This window comes from Sebastes fasciatus, chromosome 16 (genome assembly GCF_043250625.1).
Source record: "Sebastes fasciatus isolate fSebFas1 chromosome 16, fSebFas1.pri, whole genome shotgun sequence".
Taxonomy (NCBI): Eukaryota; Metazoa; Chordata; class Actinopteri; order Perciformes; family Sebastidae; genus Sebastes; species Sebastes fasciatus.
Window position 1 is genome coordinate 13,076,397 of NC_133810.1, and position 13,602 is coordinate 13,089,998.

At 40.0% G+C, this 13,602-nt stretch overlaps 1 protein-coding gene across 3 annotated transcripts; it reads left to right on the forward strand.

Annotated features, from left to right (window-relative positions):
• Positions 1-1,916: 1,916 nt before the first annotated feature.
• Positions 1,917-12,614, forward strand: adad2 (adenosine deaminase domain containing 2). Of its 3 annotated transcripts, XM_074611392.1 has the most exons (12): positions 1,961-2,043; positions 2,740-2,789; positions 3,267-3,435; positions 5,332-5,479; positions 6,044-6,182; positions 6,762-6,890; positions 6,993-7,143; positions 7,722-7,892; positions 8,188-8,402; positions 8,831-9,065; positions 11,730-11,862; positions 12,321-12,614. In XM_074611392.1, exons 3-12 carry the CDS (start codon positions 3,281-3,283, stop codon positions 12,429-12,431), a joined length of 1,587 nt encoding a protein of 528 aa, XP_074467493.1. In that variant the 5' UTR covers positions 1,961-2,043; positions 2,740-2,789; positions 3,267-3,280; the 3' UTR covers positions 12,432-12,614. The 3 variants fall into 3 exon arrangements, with proteins under 3 accessions (XP_074467492.1, XP_074467493.1, XP_074467495.1); XM_074611391.1 differs by lacking the exon at positions 2,740-2,789 and having other exon boundaries at positions 1,917-2,031; XM_074611394.1 differs by lacking the exons at positions 1,961-2,043; positions 2,740-2,789 and adding an exon at positions 2,047-2,164.
• Positions 12,615-13,602: the final 988 nt, after the last annotated feature.

Genomic DNA, 13,602 nt, shown 5'->3' on the forward strand with positions numbered 1-13,602 from the left:
GCTTTTCAGCGCATATACTTTTGGTGTTTATATTGGTAGGAATGAGTGTGTATGTGTGTGTGTGTGTGTGTGTGCAGCGCAACAGATTTAAAATTCATAGAAATCACCACACCATTCTGTACCTATTTGCTTATTTACTGCGTCTATACATAAAACATGACTGATCCGCATTTTTCATTTCCCCCCATTCAATCTAAATTCCACCGATATGGTGACATCCACACAGATCTCACAGTGTAAATAGAGATTTGAAACTGTGATATTTACTCAGCTATGTGTGTAACACATGAGCGGACATCCCCCTTGGTCATTTTCCTGATTTCATCATGTGCTTTTTGAGTTGATGCCTCAGTTGCATCCAAGTATTTGTCTAATTTTATATGCCCATTTGACAACCAAATGTCATGCATGTGCTTTATACACAAATCTTATGACAAGCCGTTTTAACATTTAATAGCTGAGCTTGACTATCCGGAATTAACATGAGAGATATGACTAGTCATAATTCCTATTCAAGACATCTATAACGTCATTCTTGACTAGTCAAAACAACAGTTAGAGATATCTGTAATTACAGATATCTGCAATGATGTCACTGAAAACGACACTCGACTCATCACTGACAAATGACAATTGCAGATATTTGTAATTCAGTTTTGACTATCCTAAATAACAGTTACAGATATTTCAAAAGTCATTATGACTAGTCAGAGTTGTTGTGCGTGACGTTGCTCATGCATGGCTTCCCTTCTTGGATATTGGCCCAACAAAGCATTTGAACAGCGTTAGCAGCACAAGCTTTTGCTAACTTGGATAGTTTGGAAAGATATTCACAGGTTCAAACTTATATCTATAACATAAATTTGAGTAATTCCAGTTCAAGATATCTACAATTTTCATTCTGACTAGTCAAAATTGAATTTTAGATATCTAAAAAGGGCAATGTAGATATCTTGAATTGAGGGGAATTAAAGATATCTTGAACTGGAATTCTGACTATAGTCATCTGAAACTGGAAGTACGACTAGTCATAATTCAGTTGTGGATATCTGTAATTCACATTGCAGATATCCGCAACTGAATTGTAGATATCTGTAATGAGAAACCCCATACACATGAATGGCAAAAGTATTAATCTTACTAGTCAAAATGTAATTACGGATATCTAAAATTAGAGTTTGCCAAGTCAAAATAGAATTACAGATATCTTGAATTACAGTTTTGACTAGGCAAAATGACAGATATCTCTAATGAATATCTAGTCTAGCTATTAAATGTTAAAACACCAGGTACCTTAACCCATTGCCTTTGGTCGTGTCATAAATTACAGAAGTACTGGTCTGAAATATTATGTGAAATGGAAAAGATATTTGATAAGGATTTAGAAATGAATCCAATGTCTTTGATTTTAGGAATCCCAAGTACAAATATAACTACTGCAGCCAACAAAAAGTTATATAACATTCTTATATTTGCTGCTAGAAAAAGTATATTACTAGAGTGGATTAGTGATAAGAAACCCTCTGTTCAAGCATATTTTAGACAATAATCCAACTGTGGCAGCAGTTCAAACATGACAAAACACTTGTGCACAAAGCAAGGTCAACACAGAAATGAGTTTAGTGTGTTAAAGAACTTGACATCAGTGAAAGTCAGTCGAAATCCTCCCAGAAGAGAGGCTTTATTCTAGCAGCATATTAATGTTTAGGAATGAGATATTCAACAATCACATATGGGTGTAATGTTCAAGTGACAGGTGTCCATATACTTTTGTCAATACAGAGAAATATTAAGCTTGGTATAAAGTAGAAATATTAAGCTGCAAGTTTCTTTAAATCATATAATAAACACACAACCTGAACTAATTGCAGCACCACAACATCAATCAATTCTATTCCTCCATCACTTACCTCCAAGGTTGCCAGTTCAGGTTCATCCCCCCAAAACACAGTCCTCTTCACGGCTCTACATCCAGACAGGTGGACACAAACGCGCGACTCGTCTCACTCAGTTTTGAGGATCACCTTGAAGGTAAACTTTTGAGTAATATCTGACCACTATTTATTGGAAGTTAAATCGATTAACGTCATACAAAACACCACGTGTGTTTTACCGTGGACTGGAGACGGTGCCAGTGGTAACCAGCGAGCTAGCTACGAATTTGGTAGGAGTTTGATTAGGCCTAACTAACCTAAATACACTCATATCGGGCTGTTAACGGGTATTTTTTTTATCATCAATTAGTTAGACTGGTTAATCATTTGGTGTAACGTTAACAATGGCAGAAAGTACTGAGAAAAACAATGGTTTAACTGTTAGTTAGTGTCCAGCATGGTGCTCACTGCAAATTCATATTCTGCGACCGGAAGTTGCCATTTTCAAAATAAGAGCGCGCATGAGCACGGTGCTGCTGTGTAACTGAAGGTGATGGATCAGTACGTAGTTTTTTTTAATGTTAACACTTGTATCACCCAGTTTATAAACCCAACAAGGATAAAAAAGTCGTTTAGAAATAATCCATCTCAGATTTGCAAAACATGTTTACTTGTTTTTCCTGCTGCAGCATGAAAATACATCATGTCATTTTTTGTCTAAACAATGTTAGGCATGCCAGATGATTGTCTCGCTTACTGCTGGTATATGTACAGTATTTACATTTGAGTATTAATAATTAAACTTCATCAAATTCCATATTCATACATAATGCTTGGTAAACAATCATCGTATAGGTCACTGAAGGTCAACCGGTGAGTGTAAAACCTTGAGAAAACACACACACTTCCCTCCAGGTAATTATAAAAGTATATAATATATAAGCATATTTTCTTCTTAAAAAAAATCCATAAAATATCCATCCATCCATCCATCTATTATCTGTAACCGCTTGTCCTATTCACTATTCATAATTTAATGAAAGCAGATATTTTACCGTCCATGAAATAAACCCACGCTGCCCAAAAATGAGGAAAATTAATTTCAGTTATTTACTCAGTAAACATAAAAAGCTCAATTTATAGTTGCAAACAATATATAATCTGTTGCATCAGGTATTTTTGGAAGTATAATCAGAGTAAACACACACACAATATGGGACATACTGCAGCAGCTAAAACTGCAGCAATTCGTTAGGCATGCAGATGATTGTATCCTGCTACTGATTGTGGTATCTCCGCCAATAACACAGCATCATTTGTCAAATGAGGCATTTTGTCACAGTTTAATGCTGCAACCGTCACACTAACTTAAAATATTTTTTTTCTCTACAGGCTTCTTGGAAAGCATGGCGGATCAGGAAGCGTTTAAATACAGCCCAAGAAAAGGTGCTGCTAGTTTTCAGACTCTGCCAGACTTTGACCCGAGCCTGCACCTTCGCCGTCCTCGGGTCCAGCTGACAGATGACGACGTGCCCGTTTATGGTGGTGCTGCTGGGCTGAGGTAATGAAAAAAGTGGCAGTGTTGTATTACGGTTCGAGTAACACTAGACAAGGCAAGCTTTATATATAGCACATTTACATACCCAAGGGGGGAAACACAATGCGTTTCACATGAAGATTAAGCAGAAAAATAAGAGATGGAACAAGTATAGAGAGAAGGAGGAAGAGAGAGAGAAAATATATACTGATAACGATGACGATAACAATACTACTACATTAATAATTACAAAGCAATAATGGTAATATACATTCACAACAAGCATACAGGAAGACTCACATATAGGTTAGACAATTCAAAGCATGTATTGCGCGTTACTGGAAGACAACAGAAAAAGAAGAAATGTTTTAGGGCCATTTTTTAAAAGAAATGAGAGGGGAGGCTACTCCAGCAGCTAGGGCCATAAAAACTAAAGGCAGCTTCTCCAGACTTTGAATTGGCTCTCGGTACAGCAAGACCTAGATGACCCAAGATGTCTGACTGGCTGCGAGATGCACTGTTACTGTTCTCACTCTTGCATTGGGCCTGACTTGACTGTTTCTCTTTTTCACTTCAGGATGTTATTCGTTATTGTTGGGGGGGTTTTTCCGGTGATGCAGCGCTCTATAACTCTAGAAAACCAAGCTGTAACTGTTTCTTTGTCAACAGTGATTTGGCTTTGTTACGGCTGCTTGTTACTGAGGTTGCAGATCGGGCAGGTGAGGTGCCTGCTGGCGAGTGTTTCCAGTCCAAAATTGGACACACACTGTCAGTTACTGAAGCTCATTAATGAGAGTAGCCATAGTTACAGTAAACAACCCACTGGCCCATTTGGTTGTGACACATATCATGTACTTGTTTTGAATCTGCTCTGAACCTCTGTTGCCTTAGTCACCAGTTGGCCGTGCCCAGAAAACCTCCAAAGGGAGTCGTACAGGAGGCATCCTGATCAGATGCCTGAACCACCTCAGCTGGCCCTTTTCGGCACGAAGGAGTAGCGGCTCTTCTCCGAGCTCCCTTCGGATGTCTGAGCTCCTCACCCTATCTCTAAGGCTGAGCCCAGCCACCCTATGGAGGAAGCTCATTTCGGCCGTTTGTATCTGCAATCTCATTCTTTTAGTTTCTAGCCAAACCATAGGTGAGGGTTGGAACATTGATGGACTGGTAAATCAAGAGCTTTGCCTTCTGGCTCAGCTCTCTCTTCACCACAATGGTCCGGTACAGCGCCCACATAACTGCTGACGCCGCACCGAACCACTTGTCCATCTCCCGCTCCATTTTTACCCTCACTCGTGACCAAGACCCCAAGATACTTGAACTCCCTCGCTCGGGGGAGTGACTCACTCCCAACCCGGAGGATTGCAATCCATCGTTTTCCGTCAGAGAACCGTGACCTCAGACTCGGAGGTAATGATTCTCATCCCGACCGCTTCACACTCGGCCGCACACCGCCCGGTGCGTGCTGAAAGGTTAACTATAAAATTGGCAACCAAAACTCTACCTTGAATTAAAGATCAAAATATCCCCAAAAAATCTTTGAGAGGTTTTCAGCTGAAGACCTGAAATGTAAATTCAAGCAGCATTTGAGAGTCCACAGGCTTTTCCTCCATGCTTCATGCAAGTAGAGAAAAACGGTTTATTAGGCACTGGTGAGCCTTGTAATGATGCTTTGCTCTTGAATCTCACCATCCTTCCAACAGCCAAAATGTGCAGAGAATTAGATATAGATATAGATTGAAAATGGTGGTGAGAAAAATAAAAAAATATATAGCAGCCTCGTTTAATTTGACATGTGATCTAACTGTTTAGCTGCTGTTGTGATATTTTGGCATGTGCAAATGTTCGTTTACATTCATTCAGACATTTTGAAGGCTCAATTTACAATGTTAAATCTTTTCACTGTTTATGTTTCCATCTTAGGAAAGACACATCTGCTTCAGGAGACAATGCCCCCCGAGTAAAAGAGGCTTTACATCCCGAAGGAGGTGACGGACCCGGTACCGAGAGGGCTTCTATCCAGAAACTCAAAGATAAACTTGATTCTGGCGACATCCTGTTGGAAGATGAGGTAAATAAATGGAAAGAGGTAATGTCAGGGTTTTTCCTCTACTTAGTCCATATGTCAAATGGGTTATTTTCACCTAGGTATTTGATTCTAAAAGAACAGATGTGATCAGCATCTGTCAGACTCAGCCTCCAGTAGCCAATTTCCTGTGAAGAAAAACCTTATATGCAACCTTTATATGCAATTCTCTGCTTTCATGTGGAAGGTGTCCTTCACAGACAACCTGAAATGACAGTATAATTTGAAAATCTGACACCAAAGTGAAATCCCGGCAGATTACTTATTAAGGCAGTGCTTGCTAGTTGATACTATTCAGCTAACTGGGAGAGTTCAAAACCATCAAGCAGCCACTTTGTCACTTAAGGTGTGATCAACAGGAATACATCCTCAACGTTAATCTCACACTTATATGCTCCTTCTTGTCTCATTAACAGTCTGTTTACATGCGCCGACGGTGTCTTGACAACTACACGTTTTCCTAAATTAACACTAGAGAGAAGTAGGTTCAAGGTTGATGAGAAGAGAAAACCACGTTTTTTTTTACCAGAATGATTTTGTTTGTCTCAGGATGAAGACTCCGATGATGAACACGCTGCCCTCTCTCTCCATGGTATGTCGCCCGCTGGAAGCATACCGTCGGTTGAAGAGCTCGTCCTGGATCAGATCAAGTACTGCGACAATCCAGACAAGAGCACAAAGACCGAAGGTGCAGTAGTAGATTTACAATTACAGTCTCTGTAACTAGATCTTTAGTAAGCACAAGTATATGACTGTTTGCTTCAGGGCCAGACCTGTTGCACTGCTACATATCCAGGAAAAAATACAAGTTGAAGCAGAAGGCAGAAAATGAAAAATTACATTTCAGTTATTGCATTTCTGGTCGTATATCTTTTTGTTTTGTGGTTACACGGAGAGTCGGAGATGTATGGAGAGTTATTCTTTTGCCACTGTCATTGCACTGAATTATACAGTACATTGTAGCACTGTAAAGCAACAGCCTATATAGTACATCACAGTTTTTATCTGTGCTGCTTCATTGTTGTTTTACAGAGTGAAACCATAACGATATAAGTAAGTAAATGTGAAAAAACAATCTGACTTGTTCGTGGTAAATCTTTAGTCAGCCGCTAACCGGTGCCCCGAGAGCAATAGTATCTTATAAAAATGCTCAAGGCGAACACTACTTCTTATCACTCGTATCTGATGGGGTTTTCAGAAACAGCACTAACATGATGATGTCCCTGATTACATCGCTGTCTTTTTGGTGTTATTTGTATCTTTCTAGTTTGGAGCACTGACTGGCACAAGGATCACATGGCAGCGATAAGTAGTGAGAAGTTCGACAGCCTCCTGAAGATGTGTCCTGATTTCCATGGCTGCAAGAGCCACATGGCAGCATTTGTCTTGATAAGAGGTAAGCAACTTAGGTTAGGACATTTTTTTTGAATGAGCATATTATTTTTCTTTATTCTTTACTTCTTTTTAAAATGTCCATCTGTTTGTAATTTTCCTACAGAAGTGTTGGATACAGCAGATCGTACATGCGAGCGTTACGAGGTGGTGGCGTTGGGAGCCGGCCGATCAAGCTGCACCAAGTGGCTTTGCTACAATGGGATGATGGTCCACGACTGCCACGCCATCATCATCGCCAGACGGGCTCTCAAAAGGTACAAAATGGCTAATAGGACTTGATCATTTCATATCTTGATATATATCACGATATAGCATGTTTTCTGGTAATTCAATCAATAGTCCTGTGTGAATTAAACAGTTGGCAAATGAAGAGTATTTTTCTTGTTTTAAGAACTTGAGTGCAGATTGAATATAAGTTTTAATTAAAATTTTAGATAAGAAAGAAAGAAATATAGGCCTAGCCTATAGAAACAACACAGAAAATATATACAATAGACATTTTTATATTGTTTTGACGAAATATATCGTCATATTGCCCGGCACTACTTCCAACAAGAGCCCTGATTTACAAAATCTTAACTTTAAATACTAATAAATTGTAAAAATATGGCCTTTTACTCATGAATATTCAGATTGAAATCATGATGTGCCCATTCCCCTCTTGCAAATTTCCCCACTCTGGGACTAATAAAGGAATATCTTATCTTATCTTAGAGCAGGCAGTCTGGACCAGCACGCTCACTGTCTTGTAACCATTCATGGTGCTTCTGGTGCATTGAATGTGCCGGTTGTGGCTCAAAGTGAGAATGGTTATTTTCTGGCTTGCGTTCAGGTTTCTGTACAAACAGCTTCTGCTGTTCTTTGATGCGGATCCAAGGGCCAAGGAGAACTGTGTTTTTGAGAGCAGCGCAGACAGCCACCAGCTTCAGCTCAAACCCAAGACCAGTCTGCATCTCTACACCAATCAGTGTCCTGAAGGAGCAGCGAAGAACTTCTACTTCAAGTACTGTTATTTCCGCCTTTGTGATTTGTTGAAAGCAGTATTTTTTGCGAATGTTAAATGCCTTGAAATTATAGAAATGAAGGTTTTCATTCCAAAACACTAGATTTGACTTCTGAGAATAGTGGCATCCTACAAAAGTTGTAAAAACACTCATTATTATTATCAGTACATTTCCTTAAAGGAACAGTGTGTAATATTTCAAGAGGTTTATTAGCAGAAATGGAATATAAGATTTTTTTGCTCTGGGTTAGAATGGTATCTAAATGAGTGAAATACAACGTTGTGTCCTGTTTAGGGGCCCTGCGCTTGATATCTGGACTGCTATGAAGCTGCAGTATCATGCCAAGGGACTGCTGGTCCCTGTAGCTTACCTTGACCCGAGTCTCTGGGGTGCCAAAGTCTGCTGCATGTCTGGTAGTGACAAGCTGTGCCGCTGGACTGTCACTGGGGTGCAGGGTGCACTTCTGAGCCACTTCATCCAGCCACTCTACATCACCAGCTTGGTGCTAGGTAAAGAGATTTAAAGCAATTATTTGGAAATCAAGAAACTGCATGTGATTATCATAAAGTGGGCATGTCGGTAAAGGGGAGACTCGTGGGTACCCATTTTCATTCACATATCTTGAGGTCAGAGGTCAAGGGACCCCTTTGAAAATGGCCATGCCAGTTTTTCCTAGCAACAATTTTGCGCAAGTTTGGAGCGTTATTTATCCTCCTTCGTGACAAGCTAGTATGACATGGTTGGTACCAATGGATTCCTTAGGATTTGTAGTTTCATGTGACGCCAGTATGACTTAACAAATATGCAATAGCTTGTTATTATCGCGTAAACTTTGACAGCCCTAGTTACATGGATTCATTTTCTTTCACCTGTGTGTTTTGTAAATTCTTGAAAGCTTTTAAGAGCTTAGTGAGATTTAATTGTTGTGTTTATTTAGGGGGCCAGAAGCACTTAAATGAGGACGTGTCTGATATCACCAACATGCGACTGGGTAATGGATGGGAGGACTTTCTGCCGCCATTCTACGGAAAACACAACATCTTCTTTCTCTGTGGCGACTACGTGAGGCCTGCTGTGACCTCCCCGCAGCACAACAACCTCAGCGTCAACTGGTGCCTCGGAGACAAGGATGTCGAAGTTCTGGACAGTAACGACGGCTTTGTCATTGACGGGTGAGATGCAGACGCATGTACAAGAAATCAATATTTTGCACATTGTCTTTTTGCAAACTGCATAAGATAACAACAACTTGTCCCTGCATCAAAAATGTGGGACAAGCATGAGGTCCTGTACTCTTGCAGAGAGTCTTGACCCGACTAAAAGCTTACCTCATTTACACTCCTGCAGCCAGTTCCAGGGATGGAGTACAGAACTGCTGGCAGTGCCTGATGCAGTGTGCTTGTCTGACAGTCTCAGCGAGGCCTGGGGCTCCTGCCATCTCTTGGTTTTGGAGCCGCAGACAACTGCTGATGTCCAGTAGCTAGAGAGGGACACAGACGTGGCTCTCACCGGAGGCTGTGTTGTCCTTGAGCAGAGAGATTACAGCCCAAAATAGATTTGAGATCCTGCTTGGCGCCTCGCAGTGCTGCTGCGTACTTCGGCTTCCGTCCCGCAGCCTGAACTATTAGTTTTAGGCGACACCGTGGTTTAAAGTGTCAGGATGAGCTCTGCAGGACGTTCCAAAACAATAAAACTATAAATAGACAATGAAAAATAGGCTCCCTGAAAAAGAACAGAATAAATTTAAGGGCAAGAATACAGGACATAAAGTGTGCAGGGGGAGGTGAAAGGATGGCAAGAACACCTACTGAACAAAAACACAAATTATAGTGTGAAAATGAAAGGAGAAGCTGCTTCCGTCGTATGAGACTTCTTTAGTTTAGTGATGTAAAAGTAGCATGCCAATTCAATCTAGCTTCTAGGTATTGTTTTCAACACTGAAGCAATTAATGGTTTCCTAAAACCTTGGCTCGCACCCAAATCTCTTAAATTCTGCCTAGAAGAATACATTATACGTGGAATGTATTAGTAATATAAAAAACGAAGGAAGTTTTGAGTGGGACGAGGAATATCATGGGCTGTAGACAGTAGCCATGTTTCCATTCACATATTTATATTCATTTTGAAGTATAGCATTAGATAAGCTGCATGGAAACGCCAAACTTTGATAAAACTTCCCCAATTGTGTAAAAGAGTTTTTACGCTAGCTCGAGGTGTTTTTTTGCCTTTGTCGAAAAAGAATTGTTGCGCTAAACGGGATGTGGAAACGCCTTTGCCCAAATTAATTCTGACAGTCGAACATTTAACTCGCATGACTGATCAGCCGTTTCTCGGATATTCCCATAACGTGTAATGCTTGTCTTCATCTCCGGACAACAGGAAACATGTTCCATAATAGCCGACATGAAAGAACAATTAAAACGTACCCAATTGAAACAAATTCCTGATGACCTCTCTCCATTATTCTCTCGTAGAAGGATAGATGTCCAAGCCGACTATGCAAAAATAACTATGGGAATTAATACAAAGATAAATAAAGAAGCAAATTGAATCAGAAATATAAATTTTCTGTAACTATTTATCAATGAATTAATGGCTCCATTTATTTGTACTATTATTTTTGCTACATTTAATGACATATTTATTTAATTATCGAGTTATTTATTTATTTATTTATTTTTGTATTTTGTCAGGTTTCGCCCTCGACCGTAGCTGACTTGTTTTGGGTTTTTTTACTGGTGGATTACAGCCATGCAAGCCTTTAGAGCAAACTTCTGACAAAACTACGCTGTCGAGTTTATTCGCTCCGAACCAGTTGATGAAAACGCGCCTAATTCACATTTCTTTTATTGCGACATTTAAAAAATTTGCTTAAAATCCACTTCATTGAATGGAAACACGGCTATTGTAGCGGTCTTGGAGCAGACCTTAAAATGACTTGATATCAGCCTTCCTGCACAGCCATCTGCCGACGTCAGCGTCTATCAATGCTGTCATACTCAATACCAACCCCCAAATGTTGTCTTCATTGACACCACTGAGATCTCAACGCCGGTCTGCTCCTCAGGGATCGACCCCAGGGTCTCCCCCAGGACATCGCTTAGCAGCAGTGGTAAGTGCTGCCTGTGGGAAACCCTGCCTCCTCTCTCCTCTCACTCAGCCAGACCACACTTAAACATTTTTTGCTGTAACAGCAAAACAGAAGAATTGTCTTGCCAAACACTTTTTTTTTTTATGTTCAGCCCAGCTAAGCCCCTGAAGCAGAGACTGCATCCTCCAAAATAAGTGTTGGAGGTGGACACATTGTTAAGAGCAAGTCACTAAATGCAGTGCATGAACACATATTTTACAGTTACACATTTTTGGTGTTATGAGTGGATACTTGAAGGGACACCATCCACCCCCTCAGTGCTGCTAATTAACTGGCTAGCTTCTTTATGACTCATTGGTGAGGTGTGTGTGTGTGTGTGTGTGTGTGTGTGTGTGTGTGTGTGTGTGTGTGTGTGTGTGTGTGTGTGTGTGTGTGTTACACACACACTACAAAGCCTTCGGTGTAACAATAAGGCGTGACTTGCTTGTAGCACAGATAACCACAACAGCTTATTGGATGGATTCGTATCATATATATTGTAGCTGGATACAAATATACCCTCAAATTATGTCTGTATCTCAAGTAAGATTGATGTCAATTGAACAACATGGAATGTAAATAGTGCAGAATTCAAGATTTTCTAAAACAGGCTTTGCAAATATTAGATCATTTATAATACAGTATATTAAAAAAACAATTGATACATGTATAGGGAAGCATTTTAATGGATTTTCTTATATCCCAGCTCTCCGTCTGTGAGTGGACCGGGCTTCTCCAGCAGACTTTGCAAGAGAGCCCTCTACAGTTACTTCCTCCGAGTTGCACTGCTGGGTGGGCATGGCTATCTGCGGGATCTTCCCACCTACCACAGCATCAAGGTGTGTGTCAACTATAGATGACTATTACATGAATGCTAGGGCTGCAGCTAACAATTATTTTCATTGTTGACGATTATTTTCTCGATTAATCGATGAGTTGTTTGGTCTATACAACGTCAGAAAATGATGAAAAATGACGATCAGTGATTCCCGAAGCCCAAGATGACGTCCACGAATGTCTTGTTTTGACCACAACTCAAAGATATTCAGTTTACTGTCATAGAGGAGTAAAGAAACCAGAAAATATACACATTTAAGAAGCTGGAATCAAAGAATTTTGACAAAATAGATGGAGATTAATTTAATAGTCTACAACTTATCGATCAATCATTGCTGCTCTAATGAATGCTCAGTGCTCAAGTGTGGTTATGGTGAATGTGAGAGAATTGAGTGTTTTGTAACTTTGCTTCATTGTGGTTTTTGTGATGTCATGATGTTGTAAATGGTTTGTTTTATAGGTGGAAGCAGTCGTCTACCAGACGGTCAAAGAGCTGGTCAAGCAGCGGTTTCTGAGCAACCGTGCGGGTCCCTGGAATTCCAAAAGGCTGGTGGACTGCTTTAGCGCCTGAATGTGCTCTCAGTAACCGGCCACATAGAAGTTTAAGTTCCTCTTGAGATTTTGTTTACTGCTGTTTACTGTGCACTTCATTTATTACCTTTTAACAGCAACTCTAGTTTTGTTTTTTTGTATAATATTGTTGTGGTTTTCAGTTTGTGTAGGTGTTTGAGAAAAATAAACGAGACCCTACTGTTATGCATCGCAGTGAAATAGTCAGTTTGAATGATTTGTGGGTGGAAAAACATTTTTTTTCTGCCCGTCAAGTAGAATTCAGCTACATTATCAGCCATTATCACATTTGTAGCCGGGTATTTTGAGTTAATGTGCCAACCAAATAGTTCAACCAACCGATCAGCCGCTGAATAACCAAAGATATGATTAAAAGTTTCAACTTCTCTAATGTCCTCTATAGTTTTTATTGCACTTTTTTTAAGATAATGACTCCTGTTCCCATATTTAATATTATCACCGAATCAGATTCAGCTCTGGCACACTAGGTGAGAGTCCTGGTGTAAAATAAAAAATAGAGAATAGAATTTAAGTAAGATGATAACGTAAAATATATTTTTTTACTTTAGTCACTTATTTCATATTGTTTTCCTTATTTTTTTAGGTATTTTGCTTTAAGTAGCAATAGACAAGTTTTTGGCGTTAACTTATTATGAAGTAAATGTTGATTGCGTAATGTAATGGCTGATAATGACACCATCGGCTTTTAGATTGGTTCGTTTATCATAACAAAGGTGCTACAATTTACAAGAACAAGACAGCGGTCACATTTAAAGACGGTGTGGCAGTCACATTTAAAGACGGTGTGGCAGTCGCATTCAAAGACCGTGTGGCAGTCGCATTCGAATACCGTGTGGCAGTGACATCGCAATCAAAGTCCACAGTGTGGCAGTCGCATTTAAAGAAGGTGTGGCAGTTGCATTCAAAGACGTGTGGCAGTCGCATTCAAAGACGGTGTGGCAGTTGCATTTAAAGACGGTGTGGCAGTCGCATTCTAAGACGGTGTGGCAGTCACATCGCATTCTAAAGGCGCTGTGGCAGTCGCATTTAAAGACGGTGTGGTAATCATCTCATCATCTCATGAAGTGATTAAGGAATGACTAGAGTAATTTTGCTTTAACCTGAAGTAAACATTTTCTGGCACAAATAGAGGAAAAGGAACACAGGGAGAC